Here is a 14,835-nt window from a genome sequence, read left to right as displayed (position 1 = left end):
TCTAGCTCATTATAAATAATACTGGATCGACTGGAATACAGGTTCCTTTTTCCCATTTCCTGAATATTCCACCCAACACCGACGATTTATTCTTTTCAATTAATGTTGCCGAGATGTATGAATCTTATCAGCACTTAGCTTCCAAAATTCCATGTCATCTCAGAGTTACAGTATGATATTCTAAGCCTTGTCATGGTCAGCCTGCAGGCACTGCAGGCAGCAGCATTCCACGTAATGTTGTTTGTCCCTCATTTGAAGATCCCTTCGGGGTGCGCAGGGAACGTAAACACACAGCTGCCCTGAAATAATGCTATTTTCTGAAGTCTGAGTCCGAGATTAGACGTCAGATTTCCGTCTGTTTAAACTCGATTTCCTTCCACCTCAGGGAAGCTCAACCCGCCCGCGCCCCCATCCCTGCATGGCAAGGAGCAGGATGCATCGTACTCGGTGGAGACGCCCTACGGCTACCGTCTGGACCTCGACTTCCTCAAGTATGTCAACGACATCGAGAAGGGCAACACCATCAAGCGGGTGCCCATGCAGAGGCGGCCGCGCTACGGCTCGCTGCCCCGCGGCTATACGGGCTACACGGGCTCCTGGTGGACCTCCACGGAGTCGCTGTGCTCCAACGCCAGCCAGGACAGCCGGCACTCGTCGTTCTCGTACTGCGCGCCGGGCTTCCACGGTGCCTCCCACAGGCCCGGCTTCAGCGCAGCGCGCGTGGAGAAGACCCTGCAGGACGCCCGCCGCAAGCTGGAGGAGGAGAGAGAGGCGCGGCGCTACTCCAACCTGGGCAGCATGCACAGCAGGTCCGTTGATTGTTGAATCCTAATAGTTTCAAATGGACAGAATGTCGTTTTAGATCAGTGGTTCTCAAACCTTTTCATGGTTTTGTAGAGATGCCAGCACTCAATGAATGTCCTTTTCACGGACGTGTTTTGACCAGGTGGGCCTTCCTCAGCGCTGAGGAAGGCCCACCTGGTCAAAACGGTTGAGGTAATACAACATGTGAAAAGGACATTCATTCAGTGCTGGTATTTCCTTCTTTCAATTGAATATCTTCGAGCCTTGCACCTACAAGAATTTACCCTGTTAATTTGGAGTGTTGCGGGTTGTCTGCTTCGGCAGTCTTTGTTTTCTCATGGTTTTGTAGAGACTCTTCTGGGGTCTCTTTGTGTTGTTATACATGTTATAACGTGTCCAGTATAAAGTATAAAGTGTCCACCCTGTGACTGGGTCCAGGAGGGTGTACATCAAGCTGCCTCACACAGTCACGCTACAGAAACAGGAGATAGGCTCCTGCCCTATGGGCCTCATGGCTCGGCAAGGCTTACTACATTACTGGTTTAACAGATTCTGATGCTCGACTAATTCTTCTGGGGACGAACCCCCCCAAGGACCCCTGGAGGTCCCCAGATCCCACTTTGAGAAGATGAGAACCACTGATTTAGATGTTGTTTGCCTGTTGTTTAGACAGATGCTAGGTTCATTATGGGGACCCCCTCGAAAACGAGATGCTGCAACTCATTCTCAAGGGGCTTATCCTCTAGTCACTAGTCTAGTGAAATGTTTACCTGGTATCCTAGTTAATTTGAGGTACACCACACTGTTCTCTCTCTGACTATTCATCATGTGTATATTGACTAGAGTTCATGCTCACTCTGCTTATTCCAATCTCTGGATAAGCACGTCTGCTAAATGCCTAAAATTGTAAAATGTGAATTGCAGCGTGGCCGGCTCCAACACCTCGCTGAGCAGCGCCCACAGCTTCAACCGCAGCGCGGCGGGCGGAGGAGGAGGGGGCTCCTACACCCCCGTCAGCTCGGGCCTGTCCACCCCCGTGTCGCCCACCCCCGCACACCTGCAGCACGTCAGGGAGCAGATGGCCGTGGCCCTCAGGAAGATCCGCGAGCTGGAGGAGCAGGTATACTATTTTCTTTCTATTGCAGTGATTCCCAAACTTTGTCATGTCAAGGACCCCCAAATTGACCCCCATTTGAAGAGATATGCCAGGGACCCCCATAAGAGAAGATTTTTTACGGCTCTGGCAGTGATTCTCAACCCGTTTAAATTTCAAGGACACCCCAGTTTGACATGAATTAGGTTACGGACCCCCATTGAATGGCATTTCCATCTCTGAGATCCCAATTCATATTGTAATTTAGAGTGTACAAATGTATTTGTACACTCTCAGAGTTACAGACCCATAAGGGTCCATTTGGTTCCAAACTATCATTTAGCTGGAGACCCCCTGAACTCCCTCAAGGACCCCTGGGGATCCCCAGACCCCACTTTGAGAACCACTGTTCTATTTATACATTTCTCAATTCATCAAATTGCCGAGAAGCACAGTTTTTAAAAGATTTTAAAATGACTTGATTAACCATTTAAGTGGTTAACACACACACACACACACACACACACACACACACACACACACACACACACACACACACACACACACACACACACACACACACACACACACACACACACACACACACACACACACACACACACACACACACACACACACACACACACAGACAGCCTAGTATTATCCCTTTATGGATAAGGATAAGGAGTAACTGTTGCACCCCTCCCTCCAGGTGAAGACCATCCCTGTGCTGCAGGTGAAGATCTCCGTGCTGCAGGAGGAGAAGCGCCAGCTCAGCGTCCAGCTGAAAAGCCAGAAGTTCCTGGGCCACACGTTCAGCCGGGGGGTCCGGCCCAGAGGGGAGCTCTACATCGACATCCCCGAGGAGGAGGCCGGCGCGGCGGGGCTCAACAAGGACACCCCGGGGACACCCAAGGGGTCCCTGTCGCCTGCTGCTTTCGCCCCCGACGGCTCCAAGCAAGACTCCGGCTGCGAGATCGAGGACACGGTGATTGTGGCGGGCGCGCGGGGGCCGGACGGGAAGAGGGAGGTGCGCACGGTCGGGGTGGGACCGGACGAGGGCGGCGGCGGGGGCAGTCATCAGGTAGGCGTCGGGGTCCGGGAGCAAGACCTGGGGCTGCTGCCAGAGGCCGAGGCCCTGAGGACCCGGGTGGGGCAGCTGGAGGCGCAGCTGCAGAAGGCGCTGAATGAGCTGCAGGCCGCGCAGCGACAGGTTGAGGCCGCAAGGAGGGAGAGGGAGCGAGCTCCGGCCCCGCGGGCGGAGCACCCGGTCATGGAGACCAGTGTGAGCTGTCGGGAGCCGCCGTCGGGCCGCCGTCTGCAGACAGTGGTCAGCTTCACGCCGCACAGCCAGCGGACGGAGCAGAGGACTGTGGGCATCCAGGTGTACACGCTGGAGCAGCCAACTGTGGTGGAGGTGGGCACGTTGCTACGGGCAGAGAGCTGTAGCGCCCCATCTGTTCAGCCGGCTGCCGCTACAGTCCCAGAGGCCCAGCACAGAGGACATAGTGACGCTCCCACTCCGGAGGGTAGGTTCTGTATTCTGCGTTCCGTAATAATTAGGGGTTCAGCGTCTTGCTCAAGGACACTCCGCTCTACCCCTGAGCCACTGGGCTCAGGCTACACAATAGGCTATATAAAAGTATGAACAAGTAATGCATCTTGGACAATATGGAATGTGAAAAGCTGTAAGCTCAACATCTTGAAACAACTCTCTCTGACTCGCAGATGGAACATTATAATCTCAATGTCACAATTAGTTTGTGTCAGAATTATTGTCTCCGCCAGGCTGAAGGCTGATCCTCTGCCCCAAACCTTTCACACTGGCCTGTTTTAGTGTCATTAGCGTGATACAATAAAAACTGACAGGTTCTCCTGTTGCATTTTTATTTTTTTGCAAAACACTCTTTTTGCTACTACTACTGATTTTGTCCAAACCTCACCCAAATTGTGTCACCAGTATTATGACTGGATTCCAAACTTTGCTGGCCCACAATCAGCTACTAGGCCTGGGGGAGACCTGCGTGTAGCACACTTGTCTAGTTATTGTTATTCATTTATTTTGCTCAAAAATGTTCTTTCAATTCCATGTGTTAAACAATGTATCCCTCGCTGTGTTCCTTCGTCAGACGCTCCAGTTGAGTTGCCAATAGCAATCAGCTCCAAACAGGTACGAGATGTGCTAAGGAGTGAGCTGTCTACCTCGGTGCCTCTGGCTAATCCTGCCATTGCCATGAGCTCCACTGCTAATCAGATGGCTTCATCACATGTGAAAGTAGAAACGCACCAGCACACCACCGTAGAAGCCATCCAGTGTCAAGAAGGCTTGTCCAAGCCAGGTAATTATAGCTCCATATCACTTTCCAACTGAAACTGATAGAGTTCAGAGTGCTAGACCAATCATTGTATTGTATTTAACCACTAAAGCCTTATTCAGAAATGTAAAAAAACAAAATACTAGCCAATAAGCTCACAACATGCCGTGTTGCTTGCAACTTGCAACGCGTGTAGATCTGCTATTTTGAAACCTTTTAAAAAGTGTTGAAACATTTTGAAAGTCTTTTCACTTATAACGATACCATGTGGTTAAAATGACATCTGCTGCATAATTACAGATGCTGATGTCATGGCCGATATATAATAGGACACAGTGATCGGGCTCTGAAACGGACCTCAACTCATGTTTGAAAGTTTGAGTATTCATCTTGTGATTTGTATCTGTCTGCTCAGCAGCCTCGGCCTCCCCCCAGTCGTCTCTGAGGTCCATCATGAAGCGGAAAGCAGAGGGTGAACCTGGTTCTCCATCCACCAAGAAAAACCTACAGTTCATTGGAGTCAATGGAGGGTAAGGGTCAGGCAGATTGCATTGTAACAACAATTTGATGCTCTGGAGGAAGGGGAAAAAAAGGTCCTTGTCAAAAGGGAGTGACAGGTCTCTGGAGTGGACAAGTAGTCTACTGAAAATGTCAAAAGGAAGTACAGAGATGATTGATGATAAGATGATGATGTAAGTAAGTAAGTGCTCCATATTACAGTATTCCCTTTTTCTGGTAGTTTTTAACTCCTTGGTGTTTCCCTCAGGAATGTAAACACTGGGGTGTGGAGCTAGCCTATATTTGGCACACCACAAATTACCATTAAATGGTGGCCCTCTTGACTAAAACCTAATTTATACTTCATTGTACGACGGTGTCATGCACCAAAATAGCCGACCTACAAGCTCACACCACGTCACATATGTGGCGTGGCGTGAGCTATTGGCACACAACACAACCCGTACGACCGAGCATAGATTAGGCTCAAGACAATCTAATAACAACATATTACCGATTGACAGAGAAGCGTGTTGTCTCGTAGGTACGAGTCCACCTCATCTGAAGACAGTAGCAGTGAGAGCTCCGAGGAGAGTGACTCCAGCGAATATCACGAAGCCAGAGAGAAGCTGCCAGAGTCGACAGTCCAGCACCAGCAAAACAAAGCCACTCCAGAGGAGCATTCCCAGCCCCAGGAAACCAACCTCACACCTCAGCAGACTGCCATCATCAGCCTACCAGTTGCCATTCCTGATACTCAACCAAGCACCAGCCAAGATGAGGCCAGCGAGTCACCGGCCATGAACACTGTGGTACAAACATGTGCCTCTCAGTCGCCAGGCGCTGACCTTACTCTCCCCTGTCCAGAGAATGACTCTGCACCCGAAAAGAGCATCGGCCTATCATCAGAAACAAACACCGTCCTTCAGGAGACTACCTCCCCATCATCTAGCACTGAACATACTTTTGAACCAAGCTCTGTCACAGTGACTTGTTCCACACCGCCCTGCACCACTCAGACTGAAACCACTGATCCTGCCCAGCAGCAGCACACCGTCCAATCAGAAACAACTGACCTCGCCCCTCAGCAGGGGACAAGCCAATCAGACTCAGAACAGAGCTCCCAGATAAGCCAATCAGACTCAGAACAGAGCTCCCAGATAAGGATAGCCCAGTCGTCTTCTTCAAATCCAGCAACCGAGAGCAACCCTAATGATGCTGCATCAGCTTCAGGCAAAGAGCAAAGCAGGTAAACACATTAAACAATGTTCAAGGTATCCAGTGGAATTGGACCTTGTATGTCCGAAATAACCTGTGTGGCAACCCAATGTAGTCATTATGTATTCCCAAGCTGCTCTTGTTTATACTTTTCATTCAATATTTATAACACACATACGCACAAACAGATTATGCGCATCGTGATGCTTATTTGTGATCTTATAGATCTGCTATTTTTGCTGCTCTTGAATCACTGTAGTATGACGTATGAGATAGGGTATTATTTTTTCCTGAAAGAAACCATAATATATTGAAATATGGAGGTATGAGGTATCTGCTCGACAATAACGAAGGTTTTTATTTGTCACATGCATGTACAGCACAGCAGTGGCAACGTAGATGTCAGATCTATGTCACATACTGTATGATTGAGCTGAAGCCTCATTTTTTCTTCAGCGAAAAAGTGTTGGCTCAACAGTAAATGATGTACAGTATCGTCCCGCTGAATAAAGCGTTGACAATACTGTCACCCGAACAAATCTTCGCTAAAGCATACATGTGTCTTTTTGAGTGTGCATCAAAGGGCTGATATTGTATTGTGTTTAATTTCCAACTGTGCCAGACTGGAACTGAGTGACACTGTGCTGGTAGCTCTTCATGCCCTGCAGAAAGCCCTGGGGGAACCCAATGCCTTCAGCCAGCAGGAAGCGGTATGTATCCTCTTTGTTTGATTTGATTTAATTGGCGTTCAGTTGAAAAATACATGTGTAGCATGTGTAGTCAAAGACAAATAAATAAACGCGACAAATGCTTTATTGCACCACAAAAACATCTGTAGCGTTTTGGGGCTCAAAGCTCTTCCTCAGACTGAGGAAGGCTGTGACGTTTCGAGCATTCATTGGAGCCCTTGTTGTGCGAGCGTTTATTTATTTGTCTCTGCTTACTTTTCGTTGCTCAGCACCTGCCCAAGTTTAGGTTGGGGATGTGCATGTCGTTTTATTTTTTGCATGTGTAGTACAGACATCACAGACATCAAGGAAAAACACAATAATGTCAAGACGTATCAACATTGTAATCCGTGTCCAAACAATGAAAGAATTGGGAACGATTTAAAAACAACTGCATACAAGGACATTCAATTCTAGACTAACAGTTTCTACTCTAGGCAGTGATCATACATACTTATAGGCTTATGTGTGTGCGTGCGTGCGTGCGTGCGTGCGTGCGTGCGTGCGTGCGTGCGTGCGTGCGTGCGTGGATGATTAAAGTGTCACTCTGCAACATATTAAAATACAAAACCTGTACAAAATACAAAAAGTTGTGGACCACTCACAAGGAGTTGTGAGACACTCAAAAATAAACAAAACAGCAAGACAGTCGTCTGTTAAGAATGAGGTGGCAGACTTTGGCACATTTTGTTAGTACAGTGTTTACCTCACAGTTTATTATCACCAAAAAAATCATTAAAATGAAAGAAAAAACATTGTGTGTGTGTTAATTCTACTCAGAGGACGGCCTACACGACGGTTCTGCAGGAGTGGCTGCGCGTGTCCTGTCACAAGAACGCTGACACAGCTGTGGTCAGAGCCTACATGGACACGTTTGCCTCCGTCTCCCCCCAGCTGCTGGAGTTTGTGATCAACATGGCCGACGGCAACGGGAACACAGCGCTGCACTACACCGTCTCCCACTCCAACTTCCCTGTGGTCAAACTGCTACTAGACACCGGTGAGCCATCTGCAAAACCTGGAATAGTTAAATAAAGTGTGTGGGGGGGGGGATATATTTAAAATCAATCCCAGCTAGACTTTTCAAATCAATCCAGTTTTCAAGTCACACTACAATCTTTGAAGTGAATAAATAACTACAACAATATTAGTGTACTGGATCACCAATAATTATCTCCAGAAGGTTTCAAGTTGATTTTCATAGCCTAATGAAAGGACCAGGATCTAGTGGCTTCCTTGAAAAGCAAACAAACTGTCATGCTTCGGGAAATGGTCTGCAGTAATGGTCATGTATACCCTTGGGCCTTGAGTCATGCTGTATACAGTGAGTCATATAAAGTCAGACCAGCAGTATGTAGCCTGTGGTCCTGTAATACTGTAAGTGTGACACATAGCCTTACAGGATATCCTTCTCTAACATGTCACATGTTACCTAATTCTCTGTGCCGTTGGCAATATCTGCCACAAACCATTATCTTCTGTACTCGCCAGGCCTTTGTAATGCTGACAAGCAGAACAAGGCAGGCTACACGGCCATCATGCTCACAGCCCTGGCAGCCTTCCACTCCGACAGTGACCTTCATACAGTCCTGCAGCTGCTGCGCACTGGGGATGTCAACGCCAAGGCCAGCCAGGTATGCCCTCTGCTGGTACAGAGGGCTCACTGCACCTCCAAGCTACACTGCCTTATCGTGAAAGAACTTGACCACAAACAAACGTATTCAGTACTGGCAACAAACTGCTACATTGGCAACATTTTGAAGAGCAGAACTTTTAAATAATGCTACTTTCAATAGAAATGCAACTTAACAATTATTTGACAGTTGACTTCAAAGCATCTTCAATTCTTATCACTGTAAATCTGGAAGCATTGCGCACCACCTAGCATTCAGTCGTGACTCGTGATGAGCACTGGAACATAACTTACACTCATTTTACAATGTACACATTTTGCTGATGCAGTCTAAGCTCTACTACAGCATTGTGTTCCCCGCTGCCTCTACAGAATTGTTTGTGAAGAGTTTATTTTTAGAACAACATAATTCATTCTATTGCTTGCTTACACTGTTTCCAGCCAACTCTATCTGTATGATTTCCTACAAAATACAGCCCCACCGGTGTAGCAGCATCACTTCAAATGAACTGAGAATGAATAAGTAGAGCAATCCCAAACTGAAACATAATTGATCGTGCCAGAGCGTGATAAATGATCACCGCCCTTTCATTGCAGATGAAGCAAATTTAAATTTAAATACAGTATACATGTATTAAAATGTTATGTTTATCTGCTAAATCATCCAATATCCTTGAAGGTCATTTTTGTTGGATGGACAAAACATTTTAAAGGGCTTACCTTCAGATTTTCACACCAAAAATAGTAGTTCTAAAAGCTTTGTGGTGAGCGACAGCGTCATATGTTGAAATATGACTAAATGTGTGTGTGTGTGTGTGTGTGTGTGTGTGTGTGTGTGTGTGTGTGTGTGTGTGTGTGTGTGTGTGTGTGTGTGTGTGCGCGTGCGTGCGTGCGTGCGTGCGTGTGTGTGCGTGCGTGCATATCTCTATAGGCTGGTCAGACAGCGCTGATGCTGGCAGTCAGCCATGGTCGAGGGGACATGGTCAGGGCGCTGCTCTCCTGCGGGGCCCAGGTCAACATTCGCGATGACGACGGCTCCACGGCGCTCATGTGCGCGTGCGAGCACGGACACGTGGACATTGTTCAACAGCTACTGTCCGTGCCAGGCTGCGACGCCACGCTCACAGATAACGTGAGTTCCCTTCCTCGCCCCTGTAGCTGGCTGAGCCTCTTGTTTTCAGATGAACCCATTATCTCACCCCCTCCTTTCCATCTGTTCCAATTATTTAAAGCTGCCTTGTGTGATAAGCACCCCCTACTGGTAAACAAGGGGAATTGCCACAATAAGCTGCTGCTTGCACAACGTGAGGCTCCAGTTTTGTTATGAAATTAAGAGGTACATAGTAATACCTGAGTGGATTCTTCAGTGTATTTAAGCAATGACCAATTAAAGCGGTTATATAGCTACTTTTTACAACTAGATCGTTGTACTGGCTATTTAACCCTAATACTGTTAGAAGTCATAATTCATATTGTGTCATAACAGGACTGCCTCGTCCTTCGGTGTGTCACCCAGATGGTGCCTAAACCCTAACCTTTCACTTGACCCAAACTATGCCTAACCTTAACCCTAACCTCACAAACACTATGCCTAACCCTAACCTTAACCCTAACCTCACATAAACTATGCCTGAATCTCAAAAACATGTCGACCTGGGCGAAACACACAGGAAAAGACAGAGTATTTTGGAGAGCCGGTGTCATAACGCAGTAGTGGAAACTGGGAAATTGACAACACGTTTAAAACCAATACAAATAAACGATGGCTGAATGTATTGTTTGGTAGCTTTATATCTCAATGAAACCTTCAGTCTGCTTAATTATTATCTAGCTTTTTGCATTTATTGATAGATTAACAGTAGCTTGACAGGAAAGGGGGAGAGAGATGGGGGGAAGACACGCAGCAAAGAAAGGTCGTCGGGATCGGGACTCAAACCCACAACACGCTGTCAGGCTGGATTACCAGCCTAGGTGCCTGGACCGCTCGGCCAGCCCAGGCCATCTTACTTCTTCTCAAGCCTTGTGAATATCACAAATATTGCACAACAACAATCGCACGGTGTAAGTTTGAACAGCGTTGTCATTGTCCTGTGTTAGGATGGCAGCACAGCCCTGTCCATCGCCCTGGAGGCCAGTCAGAACGACATCGCTGTGCTTCTCTATGCACACCTCAACTTTGCTAAGCCTCCTTCCCCGGTGAGTGCTTTCGTATATAGTAGATAGATTTACCCTTATTGCATGAAGACCTATGTCCCATAACTACGATGATACACCTGTCACACGGTTCCAGTGCACCTTAACCACCCTAACCCCAGCATCCTGAGGTTCTAGTGCACCTTAACCACCCTAACCCCAGCATCCTGAGGTTCTAGTGCACCTTAACCACCCTAACCCCAGCATCCTGAGTGTGAGCTTGTCCATCTTCTATTCAGCAAACGTTTTGCCCACAATAACAGAAAACGCTGCATGGCGGCATGTTTATGTACACATCTGCATATGATGCTATTCTAAACTTTGTGCACATACCTGCTACTACATTATGCTATTTGTATACCGGATGCGTACTGTATGTGTATATCCATTTGATTATTTGACCATCCTGTGTTTTGCTTCTGCTCACTATCTATATCTTCTCCCTTCACACGAAAATAAAAAATACGAAAATGATTTCAGCCACTTCATTAGACCTGAAAACCTGTGATGTGACTTTAAAGTAGATCCTGATGGATGGATGGATGGATGGATGGATGGATGGATGGATGGATGGTGGATGGATGGATGGATGGATGGATGGATGGATGGATGGATGGATGGATGGATGGATGGATGGATGGATGGATGGATGGATGGATGGATAGATAGATAGATAGCACATTCTTCAAGATTGTGAAGAATCTGTTTCCTCTTTGTCTTCATTTCTAGGTTTCACCAAAGTCTCCCCTCCTGGGTTCCCCGCCTGCCGGTGAATCAAAGTGACCCCCCACCACCATGCTGCCTGTCACACCACCAGGCCCTCGGCCACGTCACAACACACGCTCATATTTCACTGTCATTCTTTATCTATGTCACTGAGAAAGAAGGGTTATGTTTTGTGTGCTTGTGTGCATGCATGCATGCAGCGTGTGCGTGCGTGCGTGCGTGCGTGCGTGCGTGCGTGCGTGCGTGCGTGCGTGCGTGCGTGCGTGCGTGCGTGCGTGCGTGCGTGCGTGTCATCCTCAACGATAGCACTTGGTGTCATTCGAATACACTGCACACTAAAATCCTCAGAGTTCATTTAACACTCTCCCTCTAAGTTACAAATGGATGAATTCACACTGAGGATTTTACCGTGTGTGCATTGTATACAGTGTTCTGTAATATATAATCCCAGAATGGTGGTTGACATACTATACGTCTCGGGTGGAAATACTGAATCTCCAGGATGGTTGTACTGTGTGCGTTGTCAGCTTGAAGATCAGTTCCGGTCGGCAAGCGACACTAACAAGTCGTGCAATGCCATATAAATTGAGCTTCAGTCAGTTATGTTAAGTTCGTTATGCAGGTCATTATTTGAAACTTCTTGTTTTACTCCAAGTGGATCTTTTACTAGTTTATGCCTAACACAGTGTATTGTCACTGTAATTATTTGCTCTGCCACGGTTTATAAATGTATTTTGTGTCACCGTCACATACAATCATTCATGGAATTAATTCATTGGAACAATAGCCAGCAATGTCACAGATAAGTGTCCTTTATCAAATGCATCGGTTAGCTTATTGGTGCTGCAAACGTTCTTAACTTCTTATACAAAACACATCTTATTATACAATATATCAAGATTTATTTACCGTAGAATATTTTTGATAGTGTCTTTTTAGTCTAATTAAATGTCACAATTTCCTGATCACGCTTTTATTTCCTATGGTGACAGTTACTATACCTTATATCAAACCTTTGTAATGGAATAGTTTGGGGTTTTCACGTGAGTTTGCTATTCCACATCATTACATTCCGGTCAAGTAGTTGAAAACCATTGAGCACTACGGTTGCTGGGTTCGTGACTATTTTTAAAATACCCTTTGGATTTGCGCTATCAAGCCCACATGTAAAAACACGACTTGTTCCATTAACTACAGATAACCACCTGTCAAAGTTATTAAATGATGAAAAGGTCTCACATTGTTTGATGCGACCACAGTATAACATTGTATGTTGGTGATCAGTGTATGGGTGCACCAACACAGGCCTGGGATCAGCGAGGTATAGAGGGGGAAAAGCTTTTGTATTTAACTGACACGGTTACTTTCTGAAGGTTATGGTACTATATTATGAGTATTTTCATACATGAAGGTATTTTGGAAGGTTGTAAAAAAAAAAGAAAAGAAAAGAAGAAGAAAGAAATGAAGTGATAATGACTGACACGAGAAGAACTTGTGCTTTTGAGATGTAATGTTTTGTGAGTGCTGATAGATTTAATGTTTTGTGAGTGCTGATAGATTTGAAGGTGAACCACCTATTACATGATGCATCCTGTTAGGAATTGAAAGGCAACTACAACGTGTTTTTTGATGTAACGTAAAAAAATATTTTAAAAATGATATGTCATTATGCTAAACTAGCAGAGAATCTGATTCCTAGAAAAATATGTATTGTATTCATGTCAGAATTTGTACTTCAAATGTTTCCCTCCACCCACACCTTTCATATTCACTTTTGAGCAGTTGACCTTTTATAAACTTTCTAATTTTTTTTATTTAACTGTCTTTCTCTTTTTATACATTTGAATGGTTTTTCCACAACTACTTTATCTAATCGCACAAGTTTTTGTTTTTATGTTTGTTTTATTAAGCTTTGTGTAAAATCCCAGATTGTTTTCATCCTATTTTCTGCTTGTGCATTTTGGAAGAAAATTCAATAAATCTGGACAGCACTGCTTTTACAGCTACTATATCTGTGTGTGTAAGTATAAGGTGGATCATGTGGTACTATAATTACTATTGGCATATTCAATATAACGAAGTTTGGTGAACATTTGTAAGTCCACCAGAGGGCACTGTAACGTCATTTTGTTTTACCTTGAGGCTTGAGTTGCGCACCTGCCGAAGGTAGACAAAAATATGGGCCGCCAACCACTTGTTTTGTGCATTATAATAGCCTACCAATGTTTTGTACATTATAATAATACAATAAAATGATCCAATCTCTCTAACCTCAATAATCTAAAAGGAATCAAAGAAACATTCATACAAACTTGCCATTCAAAACAATTACAAAGGATATCTTACAGCATATGTTGTGTGTTCTATCTAGATAGTAATTGCAAAACAATTATAAAAGCATGAAACATTGCTATACACTGTGGCCGTGAGTGGTCTGTTGCTGCTCTCATTTCCTTCTGCTTATTGGTTTGGTAGCATTTCATGTCTTGCCCATCATCAGCTTGAGTGCCATGGGCGGAGGTACTGTAGTTTAAAGATAAGCATTACGTTTATCGATTAGCATTAGTCCAAATATTGGGACTCGATGTCAATTAAATGATCACAGTCAGCAAGTTGGTTTTATTTCACCTGCATGATGAACCCAATAAACGTTTATGATGAGGATACTTTAATGATTAAAGTATATTATTATTGATATTGATTATCCTCATTTCTATCAATTTCTTCACCATTTCTGTTTGTGAAATCAAATTTGACGAATAGTGAATTAATTAATTAACAGTGAAATTAGGCTGTGTTCTTATACTGTGTTTATACTGTGTTCTTGGGTATATATTTATTTATTTCCCTTTTTTGCGGATAAAGAATAATTTCGTTTGTTTAGGCCTATAGTTATAATAATGACTCAACTGAAAAGCAGGCCTAATTGTTTGCAGTGCACTACTTTTTCTAACTCAGACTGTAGCCATGGAAATAATATTTCTAGCTATATCTCTTGTATTCGATATTTACAGAGAGAGAGAGAGAGAGAGAGAGAGATGGTTAAAGTTACTAAACACTACAGTGTAGTTTTTTGTCTCAAGGAGAGCTGCATGGGCCGTATACATAACAGCACAGTATTAGGGCTACACCTATATACCTACAGCCACAGGTCTGGAATTTTATAATTTTAGGGTTATGGCTAATTGGCTGTTGGTGTTATTAATTGTTTGACTCAGTTTGAGTCAATTCAAACAATGCAAATAATGAATTTACCGTACAGGCTATATGAATACAAACTCCTCGGTTAAAGTTAATTCTGACAAGAAAGAGGCAAAGGAGAAAACTGTGAAATTGTGGGGCATCAAGGCCACTAGTGTAGCCTCAGGGCATATCCGTTTTTGAAGGGCATAGGGCCAACCCTTCATTATGGCCTCCATGAAATCAGATCTACAAGCTCGTGCTGTGAGCTTGTAGATCGGCTATGATGTACAAGTCAAGTGTATGTAACACCTACGAATTTGGCCATGCACCAAATGGATATTTTTTTAGACGCCGAGGGGCCAGAGATAAGCGAAAGCCAATAGCACAGCAACGTCTGGGTGGGGTCTCCAAAGGGCATTGGCTGCTGCGGACAGGACGGCAACA

General features: G+C 45.1%; 1 protein-coding gene across 3 annotated transcripts in view; it reads left to right on the top strand.

Annotated features, from left to right (window-relative positions):
* The window catches only part of kank2 (KN motif and ankyrin repeat domains 2), a 30,960-nt gene extending 18,246 nt beyond the window's left edge, over nt 1-12,714 (top strand). The window contains exons 4-15 of one of the 3 annotated variants that reach the window (XM_079519422.1): nt 386-809; nt 1,729-1,924; nt 2,610-3,426; nt 4,027-4,236; nt 4,631-4,742; nt 5,255-5,959; nt 6,551-6,638; nt 7,437-7,656; nt 8,148-8,290; nt 9,221-9,421; nt 10,387-10,485; nt 11,212-12,714. In XM_079519422.1, coding sequence (XP_079375548.1) covers nt 386-809; nt 1,729-1,924; nt 2,610-3,426; nt 4,027-4,236; nt 4,631-4,742; nt 5,255-5,959; nt 6,551-6,638; nt 7,437-7,656; nt 8,148-8,290; nt 9,221-9,421; nt 10,387-10,485; nt 11,212-11,265 — 3,269 coding nt within the window. In that variant the 3' untranslated portion in view covers nt 11,266-12,714. Of the gene's footprint in view, nt 1-385; nt 810-1,728; nt 1,925-2,609; nt 3,427-4,026; nt 4,237-4,627; nt 4,743-5,254; nt 5,960-6,550; nt 6,639-7,436; nt 7,657-8,147; nt 8,291-9,220; nt 9,422-10,386; nt 10,486-11,211 lie in introns of all 3 variants that reach the window. The other 2 variants (XM_079519421.1, XM_079519423.1) reach the window with 2 other exon arrangements.
* The last annotated feature ends 2,121 nt before the right edge of the window (nt 12,715-14,835 follow it).

Source organism: Electrona antarctica (assembly GCF_951216825.1).
Source record: "Electrona antarctica genome assembly, chromosome: 14".
NCBI lineage: Eukaryota > Metazoa > Chordata > Actinopteri > Myctophiformes > Myctophidae > Electrona > Electrona antarctica.
This window is presented reverse-complemented; position numbering and strand designations above follow the sequence as displayed.